This window comes from Gobius niger, assembly GCF_951799975.1.
Source record: "Gobius niger genome assembly, chromosome: 17".
In the NCBI taxonomy this organism is placed as follows: domain Eukaryota; kingdom Metazoa; phylum Chordata; class Actinopteri; order Gobiiformes; family Gobiidae; genus Gobius; species Gobius niger.
Genome location: NC_136868.1, coordinates 16,502,436 through 16,524,380, shown reverse-complemented (window position 1 = coordinate 16,524,380; position 21,945 = coordinate 16,502,436). Strand labels below are relative to the sequence as shown.

General features: G+C 44.2%; 1 protein-coding gene across 1 annotated transcript; it reads right to left on the bottom strand.

Moving 5' to 3' along the window:
• Positions 1-2,341: 2,341 nt before the first annotated feature.
• On the bottom strand, positions 2,342-21,534 carry onecut3a (one cut homeobox 3a). The gene is made up of 2 exons (XM_079574452.1): positions 20,222-21,534; positions 2,342-8,998 (listed from the first exon to the last, which is right to left on the bottom strand). Exons 1-2 carry the CDS (start codon positions 21,258-21,260, stop codon positions 8,706-8,708), a joined length of 1,332 nt encoding a protein of 443 aa, XP_079430578.1. The 5' UTR covers positions 21,261-21,534; the 3' UTR covers positions 2,342-8,705.
• Positions 21,535-21,945: the final 411 nt, after the last annotated feature.

Here is a 21,945-nt window from a genome sequence, read left to right as displayed (position 1 = left end):
GCCTCAGATCGTGCTTCAGACCAAACTATGGACCAAGTTTAACCTCGCGTGTGTGTGCGTGTCGGTGGCGCTGTACTTTATCGCCACCAAAATCACTCACAGTCAAAGGCTGTTTGAGAGAGCACCAGTCGACTACTACTTTATTGGTACGAGCCGTTTATCCAAGTCAGCACGTGTTTGGCATGAAGATCTTATTCACACAGTTTTCAGCGTATGTAGATGCAGTTCCTCGGCCAGTCTGTCATCATTGTGCGTGTGCAAATGTGCCTCTACAGGAGCAGCTGATAAGGCCTTCATTGATCCGGTGGTGTGGCTCACAGCGATGCTTACTGCCTGGACAGCTGTTTTGCCCTCGGTGACGATCCATGCTTTCAATGTCATTCGCAAAGGCAGCGACAAACACAAGGTAAGGGGCTGTAAACAGCATTAAATATAATTACAGGCTCCTCGGCTGCATTCACTCTTCATTCTGTATTTGACGCTCGTTTCTTTCTTTAGTATGTTGTATGGAATCAAACTAATTATAGCAGTTTAACCTCTTAACTCCCACCTGAACCGAGCACATTTTCTCCAGTTTGGCTTTACTGAATTAAGGCAAAGCTTCTTGAAAAAAGCGTCAAAATAGCAACAAAACTGAGACCAAAACGAGACCAAAATGCAACAAAAAATCCACAAAAGAGTAGCAGAAAAGTAGCAACAATTTATTTTACACTACCTTGATACATTGTGCCCAACTAAATTTAGTACCATGTAATGTAACATAATGTAACAATTTGTAATAACTTGTACCTATGCAGTACATAAACAATGGATTAATGTGTATTAGTACTTTGAAGGTACATGACATAATAAGACATAAGAGACCCATAGAGTTTGGGTCTTTTGTCTTATTACATTATGTACCACGAAAATACTAATACACATTATTCCATTGTTACACGGCACATTCCTTTGTACTTAATGTGGCAGGTACAATGTATCAGTGGTAGTGTAAAATAAAGTGTTACCCAAAAAGTGATGAAAATGCAACAAAAACAAAAAGAATGTGATAAAAAAGTGAAAAAAATGTGTGACGAAAACGCAAAACAAAAGCATTGAAATAAAAGGTTTAAACAAAGTGACGACAAAGCAGCAACAATGCGAGGAAATAGATTTGTTTAGCTTTCGAATGAGGCGTTAAGAAAATGTCAGTTCATGTTAATTATCTACCTACGCTGTGAAATGTGCAATGAATTGTCTCTGTCCAATCAAATCAAATCCAGTTCTGTAGCATCAGAGACATTCGTTTACATAATAGACAAACAAAACCCTACAAGAAACCATTGAGTTTTGCACAATTCTCATTACATAAATCATCCGGGGCTATATTTTTTACCTCTCAAAATAATAACTGTGTGTTTTCAAATTACAGTGGGAGGAAAAAGTAAGGAACAGTGTCTGCTTAAACTAATGCCGCCCACACATTTACATTCTGTCTTATTTTTATTGGCCATAACATGTAAACATTCACAGGAGAGCATGGAATAAGTAAATACACCACCTGAAAAATTTGGTCTACTTTTTCCTCTCTCTGTATATTGAAACTAAAAATAATTTGGACAATGTAGTAATAATATGTGACGAATATCTTGTCAATGTGTTTTATCCTAATGTAACGGTATCACTTTAAGATTGCCGTGTACAGTAACTGTGGCATCAGGGTTTGATTTGCTGATATTTGCATGAAGCTCCTAACCTCTGCATCTCCCGTGTTGTAGGTGCACAGCGTCTTTCCGAAGGGAGTGGAGCTGAGATCCCAGTCTTTCCGCCGTTCGTCTTATATCCGACAGAGGTCCTTGACGTCCAATGGACACACGGCGCTCACCCCGAGAGCCAGCGCCGTGCCGACAGTGGACGAGAAGGTGACCGCCGCTAAACCCACCGCCATCTCTGACGCCAATTAATTTCTGTGAAGAACTACAGTGTTGCCAAATGTTGTGGGAAAATATCGATCGGAGCCAAATGTTACTGGACGATGCACTTTGAATAAAATTAAGCCCAGACATCCCCAATTTTTCATGCTAAATAATTATTATAACCCGTGGAAGTTGGATTTTCAAGCGGCATAAAGCAAATAAAGGCCAAGCACTATCTGACCGCAAACGAACCGAGCGACTGTGACCCCTGAATGATTTTATAACCTACGTCACAAATCACTTTTTATGTTTGTATAGGATTTAATACATTTATACTTTTCTAAGAATAAAAAATAGTACGTATGTTATGCTTTATTAAAAACACAGTTATCAAGGAAATGCAATAAAACCACTGACACTGCTTTAGTTTTGCGGTTGTTTTATTTGTTAATTTATTTCAAAACACGCAATTTACCCATATTTTCCTTTTAAGATTTTATTTTTCTGTAACAGTTATTACTCAGATTTTTTTCCCTTCTCAAAAAGTCTCAACGAGAGTGAAACTAAAAGTCTTCCACAGGCTCTCCGGCTTCTGCAGTGCGAGGAGGGAAAAGAGGCTTCTGACCCAGTGGGTGCATCCCGTCTATGTCTCGGTGTGTGTGTGTACGTGTGTGTTTGTGTCTTTGTGTGAGGGATGTTTTATAAGTGCAATTGGTGGAATGTCCACATGGCCGGTAAAAAAAAAACACAGGACCCGTAGAGCAGCCCCAGAGAGCTGAACATTGTCTTCTAGGTTTGGTAGCCAGATTGTCATACCTCTGATTTCATCTTTGGTTTCAGCAACAACACTCTCAATCAAAAGGCAGGACCCACGCCGAACCAGCATGCGCCTGTGTCTCTATTGTGACTGTGTGTCTGTCCGAGTGCAATATAAGCCACCATCGCCAGACGACTTTGTAAACGTAGTGTACAATGTAAGTGTCTTTGCATTGATTGTGGCCCTTCCTTGGCGCTGGGAACAAAGACAGTCAGACATTGTAGTAGAAAAAAAAACAATACAGTAATAATAAGCGGGAAGGATTAGCAAAAAACATCAACATGGCGGTCCATTTTTGATGTCAGTGGCAGTTTGGGGCATCTATGTAAATCTGTACAGCATCAGTGGCGCAGTCTTATAAAACGCAGCGTAGCCGTGGTGCGCCTCTTATCGCAGTCACTGTCCATATCGCACGCAACTGGGATAAAGTCTGAAGAAAGGTGGTTTTTATATATAGGAAACAATGTTTTTTTTTTTTTGTTGGTTTAGATGCGTTGAAAAGGGGGGGGTGCATGTGAGGGTTGTACACTCTGACCCAGCAGCAACGATTAAGATTGGGAGGGTCAGGTGTTTGCATAGTTCACTGTGCAAAAGCCACCAACCGGAGCCATTAGTTTAATTCCTCGCAGTTGGTTACATCATCGATAGATCAACAGGAAATAGTGAATGAAGGGTAATTATGTTCTTTCCACCATTTGTGTGTGTTTTTTCTTTGTAGTTTTACCCTGCGCTACACTGGCAGGATGCAGGATGGTGGAAAGGAATAATTAGGTTACTTATGGGTGAGTCCTATGAGTCTGTAATAACTTTTCTGTGGTTGTTAATGTCAGAATGGTACAGGGAGATGCTGTGTATAAAGAGTGAGGAGGGGGGGGGTACTTTGGTCAGGCACTACAGCACATGGTGTACCAGAGAACCTCTTTTCCTTTTTTTTTGTATTGTCTTCTGTGTACTCCTCCGCACTGGCCTGCCCTCTCTCTACCTTTTTTTCTTGTTTTGAAACTGATTGTCTTCTACCATCACAAAGACACTTGGTTCTGATTGATTAACAGGTAACAGAAGAGGGAGAGCACAGTGTGACTGGGGGTGTCCGCAACAGCCCCATCGGCAAACCTTCCATCCCGCAGGAAAAATGAAACGCACAGATGCTGTTTGACAGTAAACGCTGACCACATTTCGTGTCGGATGAACGGGGCGCCACATGGTACTGAAGTGTTTGCATGGTTGATCAGTCCATAAGAGATGGTTGTTCGAATTTACGCATGACAAATATTGCAACCCGTGGTAAAAGGAACATAACGAATCTAACTTTGTTTCCACATAGGTACAAATGGGCACACATACACAAATTGGAGAAACCCATGTAGACAGACATACAAGAATAACAAGGCTGCTCAGACCTGTGTGTGTCCCTCTGATTAACTCCAAGTGAACAGCCTGTCTTTGGAAAAGCAAGACACACATTTCAGGACCCGAGTGTGGACCACAAGCTGAGGAATGAAGATTGAATGCTATTGATTAGGAGAAGAGGAGTTTGACTTTCCCCCCAGCGCACACTGCCCCCTACTGTTGGAATTTATATACATTTAAAAAAAAAACATGGGGAAAGGGGAAGGGTTGCAACAACACATGCACACAACCAGTGAATCCAACAGTGACGGAAATTTCTAAAAACAAAGACCCTTCCCAAATGTTCCCACCCCGGTTTCCCTGTTAACCAAAAAAATATTCCCCCCAACTTGACTCCACCCTCTCCCCACACTTTCTTTCCTCCTCTCCTTCCCACAAAGTCACAGGTCATTCCTGTTGGTTTCTATACAGTTATACAATATCCATGCACAAAAGAAAAAGGAAAAAAAAAGCGCACCTTTGTTTTCAAGAAAAGGTGCTATTCTAAGAACATCAGGAGAACTTGAACACACCCAGAAACCTTCAAAAGTAACTGTGTAATTGTTTTTTTTTTGTTTTTTTTTAAGAGAAAAGACAACCTAAAGGCAGAAGAAAGCTAACAATGAACAGAATGTGTTCCATACTTTGGTTTATAAATTGATTTTTGGTTTGAAATTCAGCCAAAATCATATACTCATCCCCTTTTGCTTTTTTTGTTTTGATTTTTTTTTTTAGCATTTTTCACTGAATGTACCCGCCTGTGAAGGAGCTCTGGACTCGACAATACAACATGCGAGCAGCTCCTTCACTTCACTTTCTGTTCTTGCCTTGTTTTCGGTCTTTTCTTTTGCCCACAGAAACATTCACAATGTCTTTTCCTTTATGAAAACAGTAAGTACATGCCGTAGCAAAACAAACTGAACGTACAAGAAAAATGAGCAAATCCCAAAAAAAAAGAAAAAAAAAAAAGAAGGAATTTAACAGTATAAAGCTTCAAGTCACAAGTTCCAAAACTAACTATCATAGTATCGTAGTTTCATAATCATTGTTATCATTAGCAGTATTTTCAGTTTAAATTACATAAAGTTTACATGAAAGTTTTGAGGTATTTCAGAATTAATTGTCAACACACGCCTACCGAGTCTTAGCACTAGCCAGGGGGAGAGGTCGACTGGACAGGTGAAGGGAGGAGAGTTTTGTGTCTAAACTGTCAGTGAGCCGTCCACACCTTCCTAGTGCACCTCTGTGCTTGCACGCCATAGAGAGAATAAAAACAGAGATCGAAAGAGTCTGCAGCCCTGTGAGCGCTTAAAGCCTCTGCCTTTTTACCTGCCCCTTCACTGGTACACAAAAATATCTCTTATGTGAGAGAGGTAAAGTGGCTGTGGGTGTAAGCGCACAGGGCAGAGAGCAAAACAAATCAAAGCAAAACAAATAAAAGAAGGACTACAAAATGAACAGCAAAGGCCTGACAGATTAAGGAGTAACATATAATTTAGCTTCAAATAAATAGTGTATAGAAAATGTTTTATAGACTTTCTACATGATAAAGTGCTTGTATTCTAGTGTATCAAGATGGAAAGTCAATATGGGTGAAAATGCTGACACAGCCCCACACTGTGTCCCTCTCTTAGCCCCCCCTCCCCTATTCTGTCCATCCAATTATGGTTGCATTGTCTGTATGTGTTTGTAAAAGAGTGTGTGGTGTGTGTGTGTCCAGTGCAGTCCCACCCGTGGTTGAAGGGAAAAGGCACTCAACTCAGTCTGCACGGCAGCCACCTCCTCCATGTGGCACAATGCAGTCTGACTGCACTGTTCTTCATGTGCTGTATGTGAATGTGTGTGCACGCTAATATTACTGGGCAAAGGGGGTTCTTTTTTGGCTTGTGTCCCCCTAGGCAGTTTGGGACCGGTAGGCTGCAGTATCTTTGGTATTAGTGGCGGTTTCACAAACCACTCAGCTTAGTGAGGTAGCCACATTGGTTCTCACTACAAACAAATGTCATTTTGTCAGCCTAATGCCTAGTGCTGAATCTAGCTATTTACGTATGAACTGTATACCACAAATCAATGTTTCCGCATCATCCTCGGGCGACTTTCATTCACTGCTCACAGCAACGTGAATTTAGTCACTACCCTCAATAACTCATCTATAATGACCACCTTATCTAATCTGCACTGCTAATCTGACTACATTGTTGAAAATGCTACAGTTGCATCTTAAGACCTTACAGATAGCTATTGAGTCCCAAGAGTTGCCCCCACCCCCTCCATTACATTGAATCAGCCGGGACATTTGGAGGTCAGGTTTTATCCCCCTGTATTTGAACCCCTGCGTGGGGATCAGCGTATTCCATGAAATGCCAAGAGAGAGTAAAAGTCCAGCATTTATTCTTCTCCTCAGCAGCTCCCTGTTTTGTCTGTTCACGTTCACATGGCAAATGTCTTCTCAGAGTTTCTATCAACATAATGCAAAAAAGGTCCTTCATTGGCCACAGTCCTTGCATCCTTCTTTTTTTTCTTTTAAAAAGTCTTTAATTTTTTGTTTTTGATTTATCAACAAGGTGCCTTACTCTTGCACAACAGAGCACAATAGTAACGAGAAATAGAAACTTTTGTGTCTATGGTACTAGTTAAATACCCGCATCAGTAAAGAGAGGAAGAGAGAGAAGAGAAGGGCAATGGGGGACAGAGGAGGTAGAGAACCAAAGATAGAATGACAGATTTTCTTCATCTTCAAAATGTGTCCACAAATGTGTTGGAGACATGTTAACTTGTGGCGTCTCTTGAGGTTTGGTTATTGTATGCCTTAAAATTGTATTTGTTTTTCATTTTTACTAAAAAAGTATAGTTTCTCATCTAAAAGCTGATTGTTGGTTGCTATGGCACACCGCTCATCGTCAATGGGGCGCCCTGTAGCTGTGTGTGAAACTAGTACCACTTTCTATGATTTGCATTAAGGCAGTAAGCATTGGCACTAATTGTTGTAGAATGTGGAAAAATGGAGACTGTGGAGATTTGCTTTGGGTTAACTACTAACCCTGTTTGGGAGAAACCTGGAGACTTGGTTTCATATTATTTCTTGAGCTTGTTATGCAAAGTATGAATGGTGTTTTAAACTGAAAAATACAAGAAATCAAATCTTGGCTGTTTGTCTTTGTAAGTCACTCTGCTCTGATTCCTCTTTGTGTCTATATGATCTGAGACATGTTTACCGAATATTGTAAATATTAATTTCCCTAATAGCAAATGTCTTTTCTGTTTTTCAGCGTTGGATTTAACCATCCCCCTCCTCCGGCCGCACCAGCGCTGGCTGGACAAGGAACAACAATAGGATAATGGTTAGCTATTGATCTGCCTTCAAAGAGCTGTGAGGGCCTGAAAGTGTTGTGCCATGACTTCTCCTCAGCATCTAGTGACTTTTCCCTCCCTCCTTCTCACTCCAAGGCCCCCTTCCTCTGCAGGATACAAGTCTTTGTCGTTGGCAGCAGGGGGCACTGTTGTTCTGTTGGCGCACATATGACCTGGTAGGTGAGCTGTGCTGCTGCTGTTCAGTGAGGCCTTTTTGTCCCTGTGTCCACTGATTTCTATGTGCTCCTGAACATGTAGCTTTTCTAGCAGCAGCTGTAATGTAGTTGGGCTAGATGCCCAAGTGTGTTGTAGCTTGGTCCTCAGGTATTGATCAGAGGAAGGCTCTGCGCAGAACAAAGAGCATGTCCAGACATTTGGGCCGTCTCTCCGGTTTTGTTGGGCAGACACAGATTCTAGGTTACGAGTAACAGTGACACATCTCCCCACAGACCTCCAACATCTGTGCAAATATAGGCCTGGACCCGGAAGACCTGAGTATCTTCTGCAGAGCGTCTCGAGTTTCACCTTCAGGAGGGTCAAGGCCCCGCTCTCTCTGTCTGCATCGATTCATTTTTCAATTCATTAGTTTGCTGTATGATCAGGCTGAGCTGCTCTCTGAAATGGCTGGCCATCAGGGAATACCTTTTGCCGAGGAATGAACAACATGAGGAGGGGGTGGTCAGGCAGAGAATAGGAAAGACTGGGTTGTTTTTGGCCTTATGTGTGCAGGACGGGGTGCAGATAATAAGACTATGTGCTGTTGTGTCAGATTTATTGCCTTTCTTTTGCCCTTGTTGCTTCTGTGGGTTGTGAAAGAGTAAAAGAGGCAGACACAAAGAGGTGTGATGGGGCTTAATGCAGATTGAGTGGCTACGTGGTGGTCAGAGAGGCCAGCATTAGTATGATACACTATTCAACAAAAAGATCTTTGGTAACTCTCCTTAATCAGGAACAAAACTGCCCAAGAATGATTCTCATTATAAAAGAGACAGAATCAATGATTGTCCTTGTGTGAATAATGTAGAATGGACCTGACTTCTCAATTCACCTTTTAGATTATGCTTTTTTCAGGTGACAGCTTGACTTTTTTGACTGACAGAAAAGATGATTGCATGGCACGAAGGATTTTCCGGAAGAGGGCACATTCAGACGGCCAGGGCCAGGTGGGGTTGTCACAGACATGTTTCACAGCCAATTAGCCATGCCTGTGGTCCCAGCTCAGCGTCTGACCCTCTGAAGGCCCTCTCCGTATCTCAGGCCTTGGAGAAGGTGGTGGCCGATGTGCCTGGCTGTCCCGGACTGGTTCCGTGATCGTCGTGCCATCGGTCCACGCAGCGGCGCCGTGCGTTCATGAAGAAGTTGCTGACCGTGCTGAGCTCCAGGCCGAGTTGCTGAGAGATGGTGATCTGCATTTCCTTCGATGGGCGCTTGTTCTCCTTGAAGATGGCGATGAGTGTGCGGCGCTGCAGGTCGGTGAAGACCAGGCGTTGCTTCTTGGGTGCTGTGTTCCGGTCCTTGTGTTGCTCCTGTTCTTTGCGCTTGCAGGCTTGGTACAGACAGCGACGGTCGGAAGAAGAAGGATGAGAGTGGGAGGCAAAGGGGAAAAAACATAAAGCAGGGTAAATATACACACAAGTAATCCTTTTCATTACAAAAACAGCAAATGCAAAGAGTGAAAAGAGGGGGAGTCTTTAAATGTATCATTAGCCTCTACTTAAACACATAAAACTAGTTTATACACTGGCAGATCCTATAGCTCCATCTCTATTGCCATATTAAAGTTGATTTAAAGCTAATCCATGAATGTTGCCCAGTGGGAATATTCTTTCCATCCTGCAGAGTGCAGACAGGGAGCCAGCCTGCGGTGAGAGAGAAAGATGGGGTGAAGGGGGAGAGGGACTGGCTGTTGCCTGCTAGCTGGAGACACTGCTGTTTGATTCAATATTAATGCAGTTTGAGTCGCAATGGGGGACTGAGTGACTGTTGCACAAAAGTAAGCATTTTGTGCGCCCGTATGTGTGGAAATGAGAGGCAGAGGAGGGGTGGACGCGACTGTGGAGAAACATCGGAGAGAAAAGAGGGCTGGGAGAACAGAAAAAGGTGGAGGAGTTGGACAAAGTGTGTGCATTTGTGTATGTGTCGGTAACCAAAGAGACGGGCTGAGAAGCAGAGGAGGGAGGGGTACAGAGAAAATATTGACTGACTTTGCTGTAGGAATTGGGGGGTTCTCTGCTGGGACTGAGGTCAGAATCACCCCCCCAGCAGGTCTACCGTCTGCTACTTCAAACAGAGCCCACTGGAGCCCACTCTATTGAGCTCTGAGAGGGTATTTATAACCCAACTCCCCCCGCAAACACAAACACTACCAGCCCCTTCACATACACTGGGCAATTTTCAAAAGAAATCGCAGCAAGTGTGCTCCTTTACATTGGGGAGGGGGTCCGATGGGGTGGTGTTGGAGTTGTTGGCAGCGAACAGCTAAATTAATAGTTAATAGAATGCTGTATTGTGGGTAAGTGTTGTAACTCAGAGCACTTGTAGGAGACGGGTGGATGGAGGCAGACAGGTGCGGGGTAAAAGGCGCCAGGAGAGGCAGGAAGTTGTGAGGAAGGTTAAGGCACCGGCGCGGCAGTCACATGTCGCCCCCCGCTCCACACACACACACACACGCACACACACACACACACACACACACACACACACACACGCACACACACACACACGGGGGCCGAATCGAACCCGTGTGTCCCTCCCAGCCGCCCTACTGTCTCTATAAAGCCACAGCAAATTGGAGAGCAGAGCAGACAGAGCCATGCCATCCCAGTGGGGCCCCTGTTTGCTGTCTTTCGTATCGCCTAGTATAGTTTCATAGCAGTCGTCAGTAATGTCTCACTCTGGCGCTGTGGGTGTGTGAGCTTCTTCATGCATTTAAGGCTTTTTTTCTTTGCATCTGCCTGTGTGGTTTCATGTTATATGTGTGTGTATTGGTGGTCGCTGCTGGATTTTGCTGAAGTGGCTGGAGCCAAGCAGTGGCGCTGTGTGTCTAATTACAGTGGAACAGAGCCCATTGATCAGCCATTGCAGTCCAATCTGTTTACTACAGATGTCTAACCTGAGCGCTGGCCCATCCATCATATTCATATTTCATCAACACTGCAGCTATATATATATATCACGCAGCAACACATGCTAATGTGCCACTTACGCATTTGTTTTAATCTATACTTGTGCACACTCTGTGCAAACATCGTTAAAGGTGAATTATACTTTATCACCGTTTTAATCATGAGGCCAATGATGACAAGGTCTTTTTTTGTTTTGGCCTGAAGTTTAATTAAGAAGTCATTAGTTGCAATGCAGGAGACTTTACTGTATCTATACAGACAATGCACAACAGTGATGGTGACATACAAAAAATATTATATACATTTTTTTTTTCTCAATTAAACAGTTGTCAAAATCTATGTCCCTAAAAGTTAAATTTGTGTTGCTTGTGTGACTGCTTTGTTCTAGTTTTTTACTCAACATTATTTCTTTGACAAGCGAGCTGCATTACATGTCTTGATCCCTCATAGAAGTGATCCATACTCATAATGATTTATTTACTCAATGACTTTCTGTCATGTTTCCAGTTTGACATTCAAATAAATATAGCATAAACATTTACATGTCTGAAATCGGTTTGTTTGTTTTTTCTCAAATTTGCCAAACATTATTTATTTTTTATTTATAGCTTCCCCACTTTGCCGGACGGTATCGCTACAGTCAGAGGTGCACCTCTCGCCTGGCCTGTACTTATGTGAGAGAGGATTTGTCTCTCAGCGGGAAGGCGATTGTATACTGTCTCTGGTCTAAACACACTAAGCTTCTGAGTCTGTTTGATGTAGAACAGTGGCTGAGCTTGGGAGCTCTCACTTAACTATTCTGTTCTGAAAACGCAAGTACTGCTGTTGGCTTAAAATACAGCATCCATTACCCACTGATATGACTCTACCCAGCGATGGTCCATGGATTGAATCTGGATGGATGGTATGAGCAAGTCAAAGGCACATCATCGGGCAGTGGAGACAATAAAGTTTTTCTATCCTATTCTACTAATTTCACATCTTGACAATTTATGAATTACAAATGTATCCACGAGGTTTTATAAGTCGTTATGGTATAGATTTTTTTATATTGCTATTAAATTATGTTGTTTCCAAGTTTATAGTTCAGTTTTGCCACTTTTGTTCTGTTGAAGTGGTTGCAGAAAGAACAGTTTCCAAGACTGGCCGTAGCCATTAAAAGCATAAAGTGTAATTACAAGTAAGTGCCTTACTGAATGAGGTTTTACATCCAGCCGAGCCTGTGCCCTCTCTTTTCTCCATCTTTGCAGCGTGCAGTCACGTTCTGCTCCTCATCGACCGCCTGGCTCATTGTGTGTGCTTTGTGCTCTTTCTGTCGACAGGTGTCGCTCTGGCTGTGGCCCGGCTGCACGGGGCGCCATAGAGCGCTGCCTTTGCTACAGGCGCTGGATTTAGTAATCAATATCGATCGATCCGTGAGGAAGGGGGCCCTGATTACTGAACCAAGCCCGGCGTAGAAAAGAAAAAAAATCGATCATTGCAGCTTTTAGAGCTACAGTAGGCACCGAGCTGAGAGACGGACATAAACTCGTGCACAAAGAGCAGCCGGACAAGAGCTGAAATCCTGGTTTGGTGAGTGTTTTGCGAAGTGGGCACCCTGCTGCTGCTCAAGCGCTTTGGGTGACGTCTCGAAGTAGCTCTATATGGAAATGTTGACCCACTTTGATACAAGTCCTCTGGCTTCTAGCACTCATTAAAAACGCAAAGCCGATATTTATTCTTGAACACACTCGGGCGTTTTATTTTCCATAATTATTTTTGATAACTTCTGATGAAAGCAGCAGTGCAGCCAATCGTTCTGACTACTGGCATTTTTATAGGCTCAAAGGCCACGCAGATTTTCTAAATTGTTGAAGATAATGAGTGATTTCTCCAAATCCACTCCGATGAAAACTCCGGCCCTTTACCCCTTTCCTGATGACATTAATATTCTTTGCTTCACGACAAACCAAGCGAGGTTAAGAGAAAGGCCCTGGGTGTTCAATATCGATCGATAGATTCGTGAATAATTCGTGTGTGAAATTCAGTTCGTCCAATTAATTATGCCTCGGAGGAGTGGGCCTGGAGAAGGGAGATTCACGAAAGGGCGGAATCTGGACAAAAACACGAGGAAAGGGAAGCATGACGCCGCCTCTTGCGCCGCCGAAACCAGGAGGATTTTTAGGTGCGTGACGTGGACATCACCTGTTCTCCCTGTGCGTTGGGCCTGCACGCGCCCATATCAGCATTAATCACGTATTGATCACCATGCCCTTCCCGCTCATAATGAGAAAGTCAAAGTAGCTCGTATTGTGCCCAGTGCTTCATGAAGCCATGATCACACATTGAACGGAGTCCTGCTTTGCGTTCGGTCGCGGCCTCGTGGCATGTCCTCAGTCCTGGGGAAGTGTGTGAACCCGGTGCGCGCGAGGTCACCGTGTGTTGATTTAATTAATTAACCAATAAACACGTCTATCGGTTCCGGTTGAGCGCGATCGTCGTGCAGACCGCTCACTGTTACAGCTGGACACGGGCCTCGGCCAGAGCTTTAATCTGATGTTTAGGCTGCGACCATTCACGAAATAAGGCACGCGCTCCTTAGGAAGAGATTGATAGCGGCGTGAATGCACGAGTCCTGTGCACTGTGGCAGTTATTCCATTCAGGCTGCAGGGCAGTGCCAAGCTCTCGCCAGGCCAAAACACTCCCAGCTCAATACTCCTTAATGTAATGACTGAGAATTGGTGTTAATATACTGATAAAGCGACACAATTTGTTTGTTTTCCTTCTGCCACGAGTCAGCTGCGAGGCATTTCCCCTGAAACTTCAATAACACTCAAGCAATTCACTCCGTGCCTCCACCAGCCCTCGCCCGCGTGCACAAAGGTCCCTGCAATGATTAAACATCTAAAGAGTGTTGTATTTTTAAATATTAAAACCCCAAAACATATTTCCGCCTTTTTGTTTTTGATGTAAAATATGTGTAGGTTCCATGTGAATGTTCTACAGTGATGGAATAGTCATGGCAGTATCAAGAATAAATAATAATAATTTAAAAAGCATCTGACTCAATGATAATAGCACAGACTGATGTGATTAAACGCACGGAGCCATTGGAGCGCGAGATGGAGAGACCCTAACGAGGGCATTTTATTTGTTTTTGTTTAGCTGCGCGCGTGCATGTGCCATTTGTTAGCGCGGCCCGCGGTGGGAGCGTGCTCCTTATTACTCTTATCTGCGATTGCCATAATTGCATTGACCAGTAATGCATGTTGTTAGTAATGGCCTGCCTTATTTTGTGCAGTTTCATATTAGGCTGACAAGTCTCGCCTGTGGAATGAGCTTTGAAACAGCACATGTCACATTGTTGCTCAAACATTTACTATTGATACGTGATTGATTTTCTTTTGTTTTGCCCAAAATGTTCAAATTACTAAACAACTTTATAACCTGTGTATTTACAGATTTTTATAATACAGATCATTATTTGTACGTGGCCTATAGCTGCATGGGGCGCGCTTCTCTCTTTTTGCACCACTCAGTGTGTGTGTGTGTGATCATAATTCCTCTTTAGAAATAGAATTTGGCTACACTGAAACAAAAGTTCGTTAAGTTTAGTCTGCAAATTGTGTTTCCTGCATATTTCACTTGCCCTCGTGCGTGATGCCTTTAACATTAGCGCAAAACCTCGCGGGACTTGAGTCTGGTTCCAGATCTGGTCATTTTCCTGGTTTAATTTTACATTATTTATAAAGACAATCCTCGGGTGATGTGTTTGCTGTAGTGAAAAAATGCCTAAAATATCAGATGACACATTGTGTGGCATTTGATACCCTCCCTCAGATATTAGAAAATATTCCACCGAATAAAATATTTATTTGGGATTATGAAAAAAAATACAATAATAATAATAATAATAATAATAATAATAATAATAATAATAATAATAATAATAATAATAATTAGGATCAATCATTTATAATGTTTTGTGTATCATGCCATTATAGGCTCCTTTAGATTTGGTATTTTGTATAATATATTAACTGTGTGTTTGGTTCGATATCATGATGTAAAAAATACATGTGTTTCGCAGTTTTTTCTATGTATAAAGACTTTATTTTTATTTCTCACATTTGCATTGGAATAGCTTCTTTTCGGACATACAACGTTAAGAGTAGCCAAAACAGGAATCTAAGGCGAAATCTAAAATAACATGTGTGTCTTTTTGCATGTTATTCTCAAGTCGTCGTTTTCAAATTGGGCACCTCAAACCAACAGGCAGCCAGTTCGTTATATTTAATAACATTTAATACAAAGGCTTTATGGGTTGTTATCGATTTGCTCATCAATTGATTTCACAGTCGTTTTGCTCCTTTGTTGATCTGTGTGGGGTTGCCCGACCAGAGTTTCGGGTTGCATCTGTGGCTACGAGAAGCTGTGTGTGTGCGTGTGTGTGTGTGTGTGTGAGAGAGAGAGAGAGTCAGTGCGCACCGTGTGTTTGTGGTTTTGTTGTGATCGACCGATGTAGAGAGACTTGCAGTGGTTCTGTACAAACCGTCCGCGAGCTCTGATTTCAAAAAGGCCCGGAAAGGCAAGGATGTGTTTAAATGCCCACAAAAGAAAAACGAAGTCTTGTGCTCTCTAAGACCCGCCTTCAATTGGCCACACATCTATCTATTCTCTTTAATTGCGAAGACATTGTCCTTGTCTTGTGTTCTTAGCATACGCATTAAACAAGCCATTATCAGGGCCTTAATAAGAGATGGCCTATCAGGTCCCGAGATAAGCAGCACCCCCTTGTTCTGCATCTGCCACTGGGTACTTGGGCAGGACATGGAGATGGACTTACTCACATACTATCGCCTATCTGGTCCTAAATCACCTATCTGATCAAGTTTTGGGCAACCCTCGCGTTACGTAACTGCTTTGGTCATTTATTTGCACCACAACCGCTTTTTAAACAGTGCCGCTGACTCGGCCATTACGTAAACCCAATCAGCTTTTGGCAGGTCAAGAGGCGCACTGATTGGTTTGCTTCTCACGAGGACGCATGACGCAAGGACGAATAATGAGATTTAATTATGATCGTCTAAGCTTTGGACTCTTGTGTTTTGCCTGGGAATGGGATGCGCGCAGGACCATTAACCCTTTGATGCTAGCCGCGTGCATTCAGCGGGCTCTGCCAGCAATTTGATTTAAAGGTCATTCTCTCCTATCGATCCGGTTTGGCGAGGGGGCGACGGAGGAGCGGAGGAATTGATCATCTAAAATAGAAGAGACGGTATTTGAGACTGTACACAGTCCATGTAGACCACTACTGCATTTAGAATTGCTATGGGCAGTCCCCAATCGAAATCAAAACGTGCGTTAGTTTATGCGCACCCACATTAGACAAGCGTTAAAAAGTGGAGACAGTGCAGACTCCGTCTTAATTCCCAGTTCTGCAGACTAATCTGATTTATATTAAAATTACATTATTTGAATAATGAGGTCGACTGGTCAGAGCAGCGTGGGTGGCTTGTATAATGAACCAGAAAGGTTAAACGTCTGCGAACTTTACGCACTCAGGCTGTAAATCCTATCACACAAAACCTCACATCTCAGAGTCAGCCTTTTCTGACTGTAGACGGAAGACCGTATGCGTAGTAGGAGCTCGCGCGTTTATTATCCGATGTGAAGGCCGAGCTGTTAATGGGAGAAATGGTGTTGCATGTTGGAGATGGAGGGGGTGCATAGTTGCATGGCGCAGCTCCAGAGATGGGAAGGAGAGGCCAGGGAATGGAAATCGATACCGATTCTGGGCTCGCCAGAACGGCCTTAACAATGTGGCGCAGACGCACTCTGCACTCTGGTCACATACATGGGAGAGGCGGGGAAGTGACATGGGCTACATGCAGCACACAAGGCCATATGTTTTCCCATAACTGCGACAATGGAGGGCATTTCTTTGGTTACATTTCAATAATATCATTATCGAGATTTATGCAAATTCAAGTTGATACGCTCAAAGTCCCAAACGATGGTGGCAGCCAGGCCAGAAGACGTTCCATGCGCTAGGGGCTACACTGAACACTGGATTTAGACAAATAGCCCCGAGCTATAACCAGAAGAAAATGACTGTTGCTTTCCCACAAGAGGATTTCCAAGGCGTTGCTTGAACACGAAGGGTCTCAGTATATGGTACTTACAGCACACGATGCTGTGCTTAACGAACACTGAAACCGCAGCTGCACTGTTTACTCCCCTATCTTCCCCCTGACACATCAATTATTAAAGTAGCAATCGATCATTTTGTGGGCTAACATCAAGTCATTCTCTACATGAAAAAAAAATCCTGTTTAAATTTATCTCGCACCAATCATATCTTAAGGTCCCATCCAATTAAATCTGTTATGTTAGCCTAATATAACAATAAAAGATCAGTACTTGACCAACTTTTGCATTTGACGAGTGCATCATAACACTGACCGTCAATAATGTTTGGATTCATTTTATGTTCACACAAGAAGCTGCAGATTTGAATGGAAGGTTGTGATTACCTTTGCCGGGGGAGTGGGCTGCAGGATAGCCTGAGTGACAAGATTGTGGATTGTAATATTGATCGCATGGTGGAAGCTGTTGGATGAAATAATGGTGTTTAGGGCCTACAAGAATGCTATTAACTATATATTGGTAAACGTCCAGTCTACCACCTTGAACTGTCCTCGCACGAAAGACCTGCATTTCAAGTGGCTTTAGCCTTTCAGCACCATGGACAGCGCCGTAGCGCTTTCGCTCAGCGTCAAGTCTAAACAATCTTATAAAGTCTACTTACATGAAAAGAGACTGAAAATCACAGGATGTTTTGTTATTGTTTAAATAAGTTACCCTTCAAATGTATGTTGGTATCTTTATTATGGATATGATCCATGGGGAATGGTCTGTTCCGGAGGGCGCTGAGTGAGGTTGGGGGTGGGGCCAAATTGGGATCGAGTATTACTTGTGGATTAGGCCTGTGTAAACAGTCCATATAGTCCATTGTAACGTGAAAAGAGGCCTCCCACCTTCATTCTCAATGTTTTTCCTGAGTGCCTTGTGGGTTTTGACCCATGCGCATGAAGGCACGTGCCATAGCCATTCATATGGTAATAGGCCAACTGTGCATTTTTAACAGGAAGGTGCGTGCCATGGCACATCATTGCTGTCACTGGAATGATTAAAGATACATAGCTAATATAATATCGCAGTGCTCATATTAGTGATCACGCGGTCCTTGATACGTTATTGGAAATGTTATTGTTCAAGGGCATCTTCAAAGTATTATGAAGTGTTTTCTCTTCTCGGTTTATGGTGCGTGTTTAAAACACGCGCCATTGTTCGCAGTTAAACTTAATTACAACAAAGAGAAAAGGTGGCTATAGCGTTTTTATAACCATCGTCCTTTCCCCCTCTTTCCGGGTGCCACCTCCCCCTCAGCTGCAGGGAGAGACCAATGGGAGAGAGTGCTGAGGCGGGATAATTGATAGATGCACTGGCTATCCTTATTGATCAGGGCTCTATTGACCCGACCAAATACATTGAGATGGAGTGTGGAATTCAACACAGATGCAGAGACGAATTGTTTTCATCGTTAATGCGATCTTTAAATGTCCCCTTGCCCAAATCCCACTCTGCAGCACGTCTTTCTTTGTTCTGTAGTTTTACAATTATGCTGCCTGTGTATTTGGTGATACTTAAATTTGAAGACAGGGGGGAAACATGGGAAAAGATGGAGCAGGAAGCCCATTCCAATCGTAAAAGCCTTTAGGCCGTTCTGTCGCTCTGTTGCGGATACGTGAGTTGGAGGATGTTGAGCGTGAAGGGTACCTTAAACCGGCCTCTCTCTGCTCTAGTTTTTCGCCCTGGACCTCGTGCGTGTGTACGTGTGTCTATGTGGCAGGCATTTTCACATTAGCTAAGCAGGGCAGCTTCATTGATTTGTGTGACTGTGATGAATTTGGAATAGTAATTTGAATTTATTGATTGATGTGGCCGAGCGAGTATGGCCCAGCCTCACTTTCAGCATCACAACCCCCAACTCCCACTCCCAATCCACATGTGCACAGAGGATAATGGTGATTTTAAATGCAATAAGTAAAATGTTGCTACGCGCATTTACATATAAGTCATTTGTCATTTTGCCCATCTGGATTTTGCTGCTGTTTTGAATGCTGCCCGCTTCCACTGCACAAAATGCTGCTCCAAGCAAGAACAAGCAAATATTTATAGTGTGTTTTACAATCAAATCAGCGACTCAATGAATTGCTTCAGAGCTGAATTAAGATAAGACCGCGAACGCATCTGTATGCGTCTAGCGTCCAGGTCTGTTGGTCACATTAAAATATGTTGCTACAAGACTGCGCCTGTATCCGTAGACGTCAATTGAATTGGGGGCATTATCCTGGCCTTGCACGAGGTGTGGAAGATATAAAACCCCACAGCCCAATTAGCTTTAACAGCAGTGGCACTTAAAGAGACAATTGTGGAGTGTTTAAATCTTTATTTACCAGAACCCCTACTAAATGCGCAAAGGAACAATTTGCATACCATTAAGTGCTTTTCAATAGGGCATTGACTGGAACTAAAATATGCCACTATATCTGCTTAATTGAACTGTTCGCTGAAATACGACACCGACGCGCTGATTGACGCTTGGAAGTCTAAACGGAGCCTTTACACAAACATCAATGAGAGGGGAACTCTTATCCACATCTCGGTTCTAAGCCACTGCCACGCGTTTCCTTTTCATTCAGAGGCGTAGTGGGTTAAGAGCACAATAGGGATCAAAATGAGTGGTCATTCAGAAAAAAGAGCCAGATGGAGGACGCGTGTCAGAGTCATGGTGCCCCCACCCCTGCGCCGGCCTATTTGCGAAGTGTGTCCCGTGTGGACATGGGCGCACACGATTACCAAAATGACCCACACGGATAATTTCATAAAGTCTAATAAACGGAGCTGGCCTCAAACCAAGTTTGGAAACAGGATAGCCCAGAGTGCGCAAGGAGCAGAGACGGGCCACAGAAAGGCGCATCTGTTTGTGTCTGTGTCTTTCACATCCAAATCGATCATTTATCAGCGCACTCCTCTGAAAAGGGACGCCTGGACCTGGGGTATTGATCCATAGGAGGTCATGCTCCCGTCTCTTTGGCCAGGCCTGAGACGAGCCTTGTTTGCAGTGCACTGCTTTGACAAGGGAAGTCAACTATGATAAAGTTACTGTATCCTGATTGAGTTAAAGTAAATCTGAGGAATGAGTCACTACTCCAAGTTTAGAGCAAAATCTAATAATTTATCCCATTGAAAATGCTAGACTGTAGGGAGCGACTGAGGGAGATGTCTGTATTCTTTCTGTCAAACGGCAACTTCATGGTGTGCGTAAAAAGTCTGCAGGCCGAGCCTGAACCTGCTTTGGCCACTCTTTCTGTTGATCCTCACCGATGTTTGTTTATACTGTCATGGATCGTAACATCAATCAGACTATAGATCCCCCAACATTTAACACTCCAACTGTCATGATGAAGTTTTACTCAATATAATCGACTAATAACTTCTAGTAATGTCTGTTTGAGCAGCTATTGACAGTCTCGCCACATTGACTTCTAATTGATCCCTCCACATCACTCAGGTTGGGAGCTGTCTCCTCACTCACCTGCAAGCCTCAGTGCTGACATCCGCTGGAACTCGGGTTCCTGCAGCCACTTCCACATCCTCCTAAAGGTCTCCCGACCGGATTTCAGTTTACTCCATGGTTTGGGATTCCGCAGCAGGTCAGACAAGGTTCCCTGGGACCGGCACAAGATCCTCTGAGCAAAGATGGCCTGTGGGATGCTGTAACGTTTGAGCTCTGCCGTGATTCTTTGAGCCACTTCTTTGGTATTTATCTCCTCCACTTGACCCGACCCTGAGCCTTGGCCGCCCCCCACCACGGTCTGCCGATCCCGCTCTGACAGCATGGAGCCGTTGGCCTGAGAGTGCGGATGGCTATGATGGTGGATACCATTGAGGGATGACATCAGGCCTGCCCCGTGGCCCCCAAGTCCTCGCGCGAGGTGCTCTTCACCTCTAGACAGCATGGCGGCATGAGACTCAAAGCCTCCAGCTGAGAGCATTTTGTCGTTGGAGAGGTGAGCTCCCGGACCGTAAGCGCTGAGGGTTTGCTGGGAGCTGTGTAAAGAGCCCAGACCATTGGACAGGGGTGACAGAGGCTGCCCCATGCCCGACATGTCTTTGGGGTAGTGACCATACAGGTTGCTCATGGATGCCAAGCTGCGGTCGTCCCGCATAAGGGTGAAGCTACCGCTGACATTCCCCGCTGCAAGCCGCTGGTGCGCGGGATGATGGTGCGCGTGCGGGTGCGGATGGTGAAATTTCTCGGACACGGTTGAAATTGGGGGCAGGTGTTGCAGCGGCGTGAGTGTTGTGTAGGTGCTGCTCAGGCTCATCCCTGAGTCGCAGGACATTGTCATGGCGGGATGGAGAGGTCCCGACAGTGCATGGTCTGTGCGGTAGTCCCCTGCACCCTCCAGGATTGAGGCCATGCTGGACACCATGGCTGACCGTCCGTGTGACACCAAGTTCCGATGCGACGCTGACGATTGTCGCGCGTGTGGCGAGTTCATTAAGTCGCTCGTTTGATGAGAGTGAGCCACACCGTGCAGATTCCCAATGTTTTCCATCGTAAGCTCCATCGCTGAAAGAATCTTTATTTCCTCCTCTCGCCGTCCTCTCCCCCTCTCCCTCTCGCTGGCGCTCTGTCTCACACTCCTTTCCAATAAATTGTCAACGATTTCAAAGCCAAGCCATTGATTGTAGTTGCAGCTCTGCACTCAATCCAGCATGATTTTAAAAGATCGCGTCCCAGCTATCGCAACCAGAGCTCAGTGATGGTGTCAGGGTCTCTCGCTGTGGTCCACCTTCTACTTTAGCCAGCGCACTGCTCTGCTCTCTGTGTGTATATGAACGTGCCCGCGCCCCGATCCTGACTGTGCTCTTGTGCGCGCCCCCGTGGCAGATCTCACCCTCGCGCACTCGCGTCTGGGGCCAATCTGACGTCACTGGCCCCAGATGTCATGGGTTGTTCATGTTGCAAGCTGAACCCAGATTCTCCTGAAAAGATTGCATTAAACACCGGTTAAGATAAAACATGAGAGACCAATCAGGAGTGCTTTTCTGCCACGTGGCCAACAGTTGCACTGTGGCGGATAAGGAGAGCTCACTGGTTGTTTTTCTCCGATAAAAGTGTAAAACACGGCGCCAGCCACGCATGTGACGGGGTTAAATATTAATAATTGACATGTGTCACTTCTGACCAGAGTGTAATGAGAAAACCACAAGAGGAGGTCATGTGTTGCGCACTTCTTTCATCTTTATTCA

Excerpts from the sequence above, each read along its gene's own strand:
- onecut3a (XM_079574452.1), bottom strand. The coding sequence starts at position 21,260 with ATGGAGCTTACGATGGAAAACATTGGGAATCTGCACGGTGTGGCTCAC. Across the intron at positions 8,999-20,221 it reads GTCAGCACTGAGGCTTGCAG|CCTGCAAGCGCAAAGAACAG; the intron begins GTGAGTGAGGAG and ends GTCTGTACCAAG.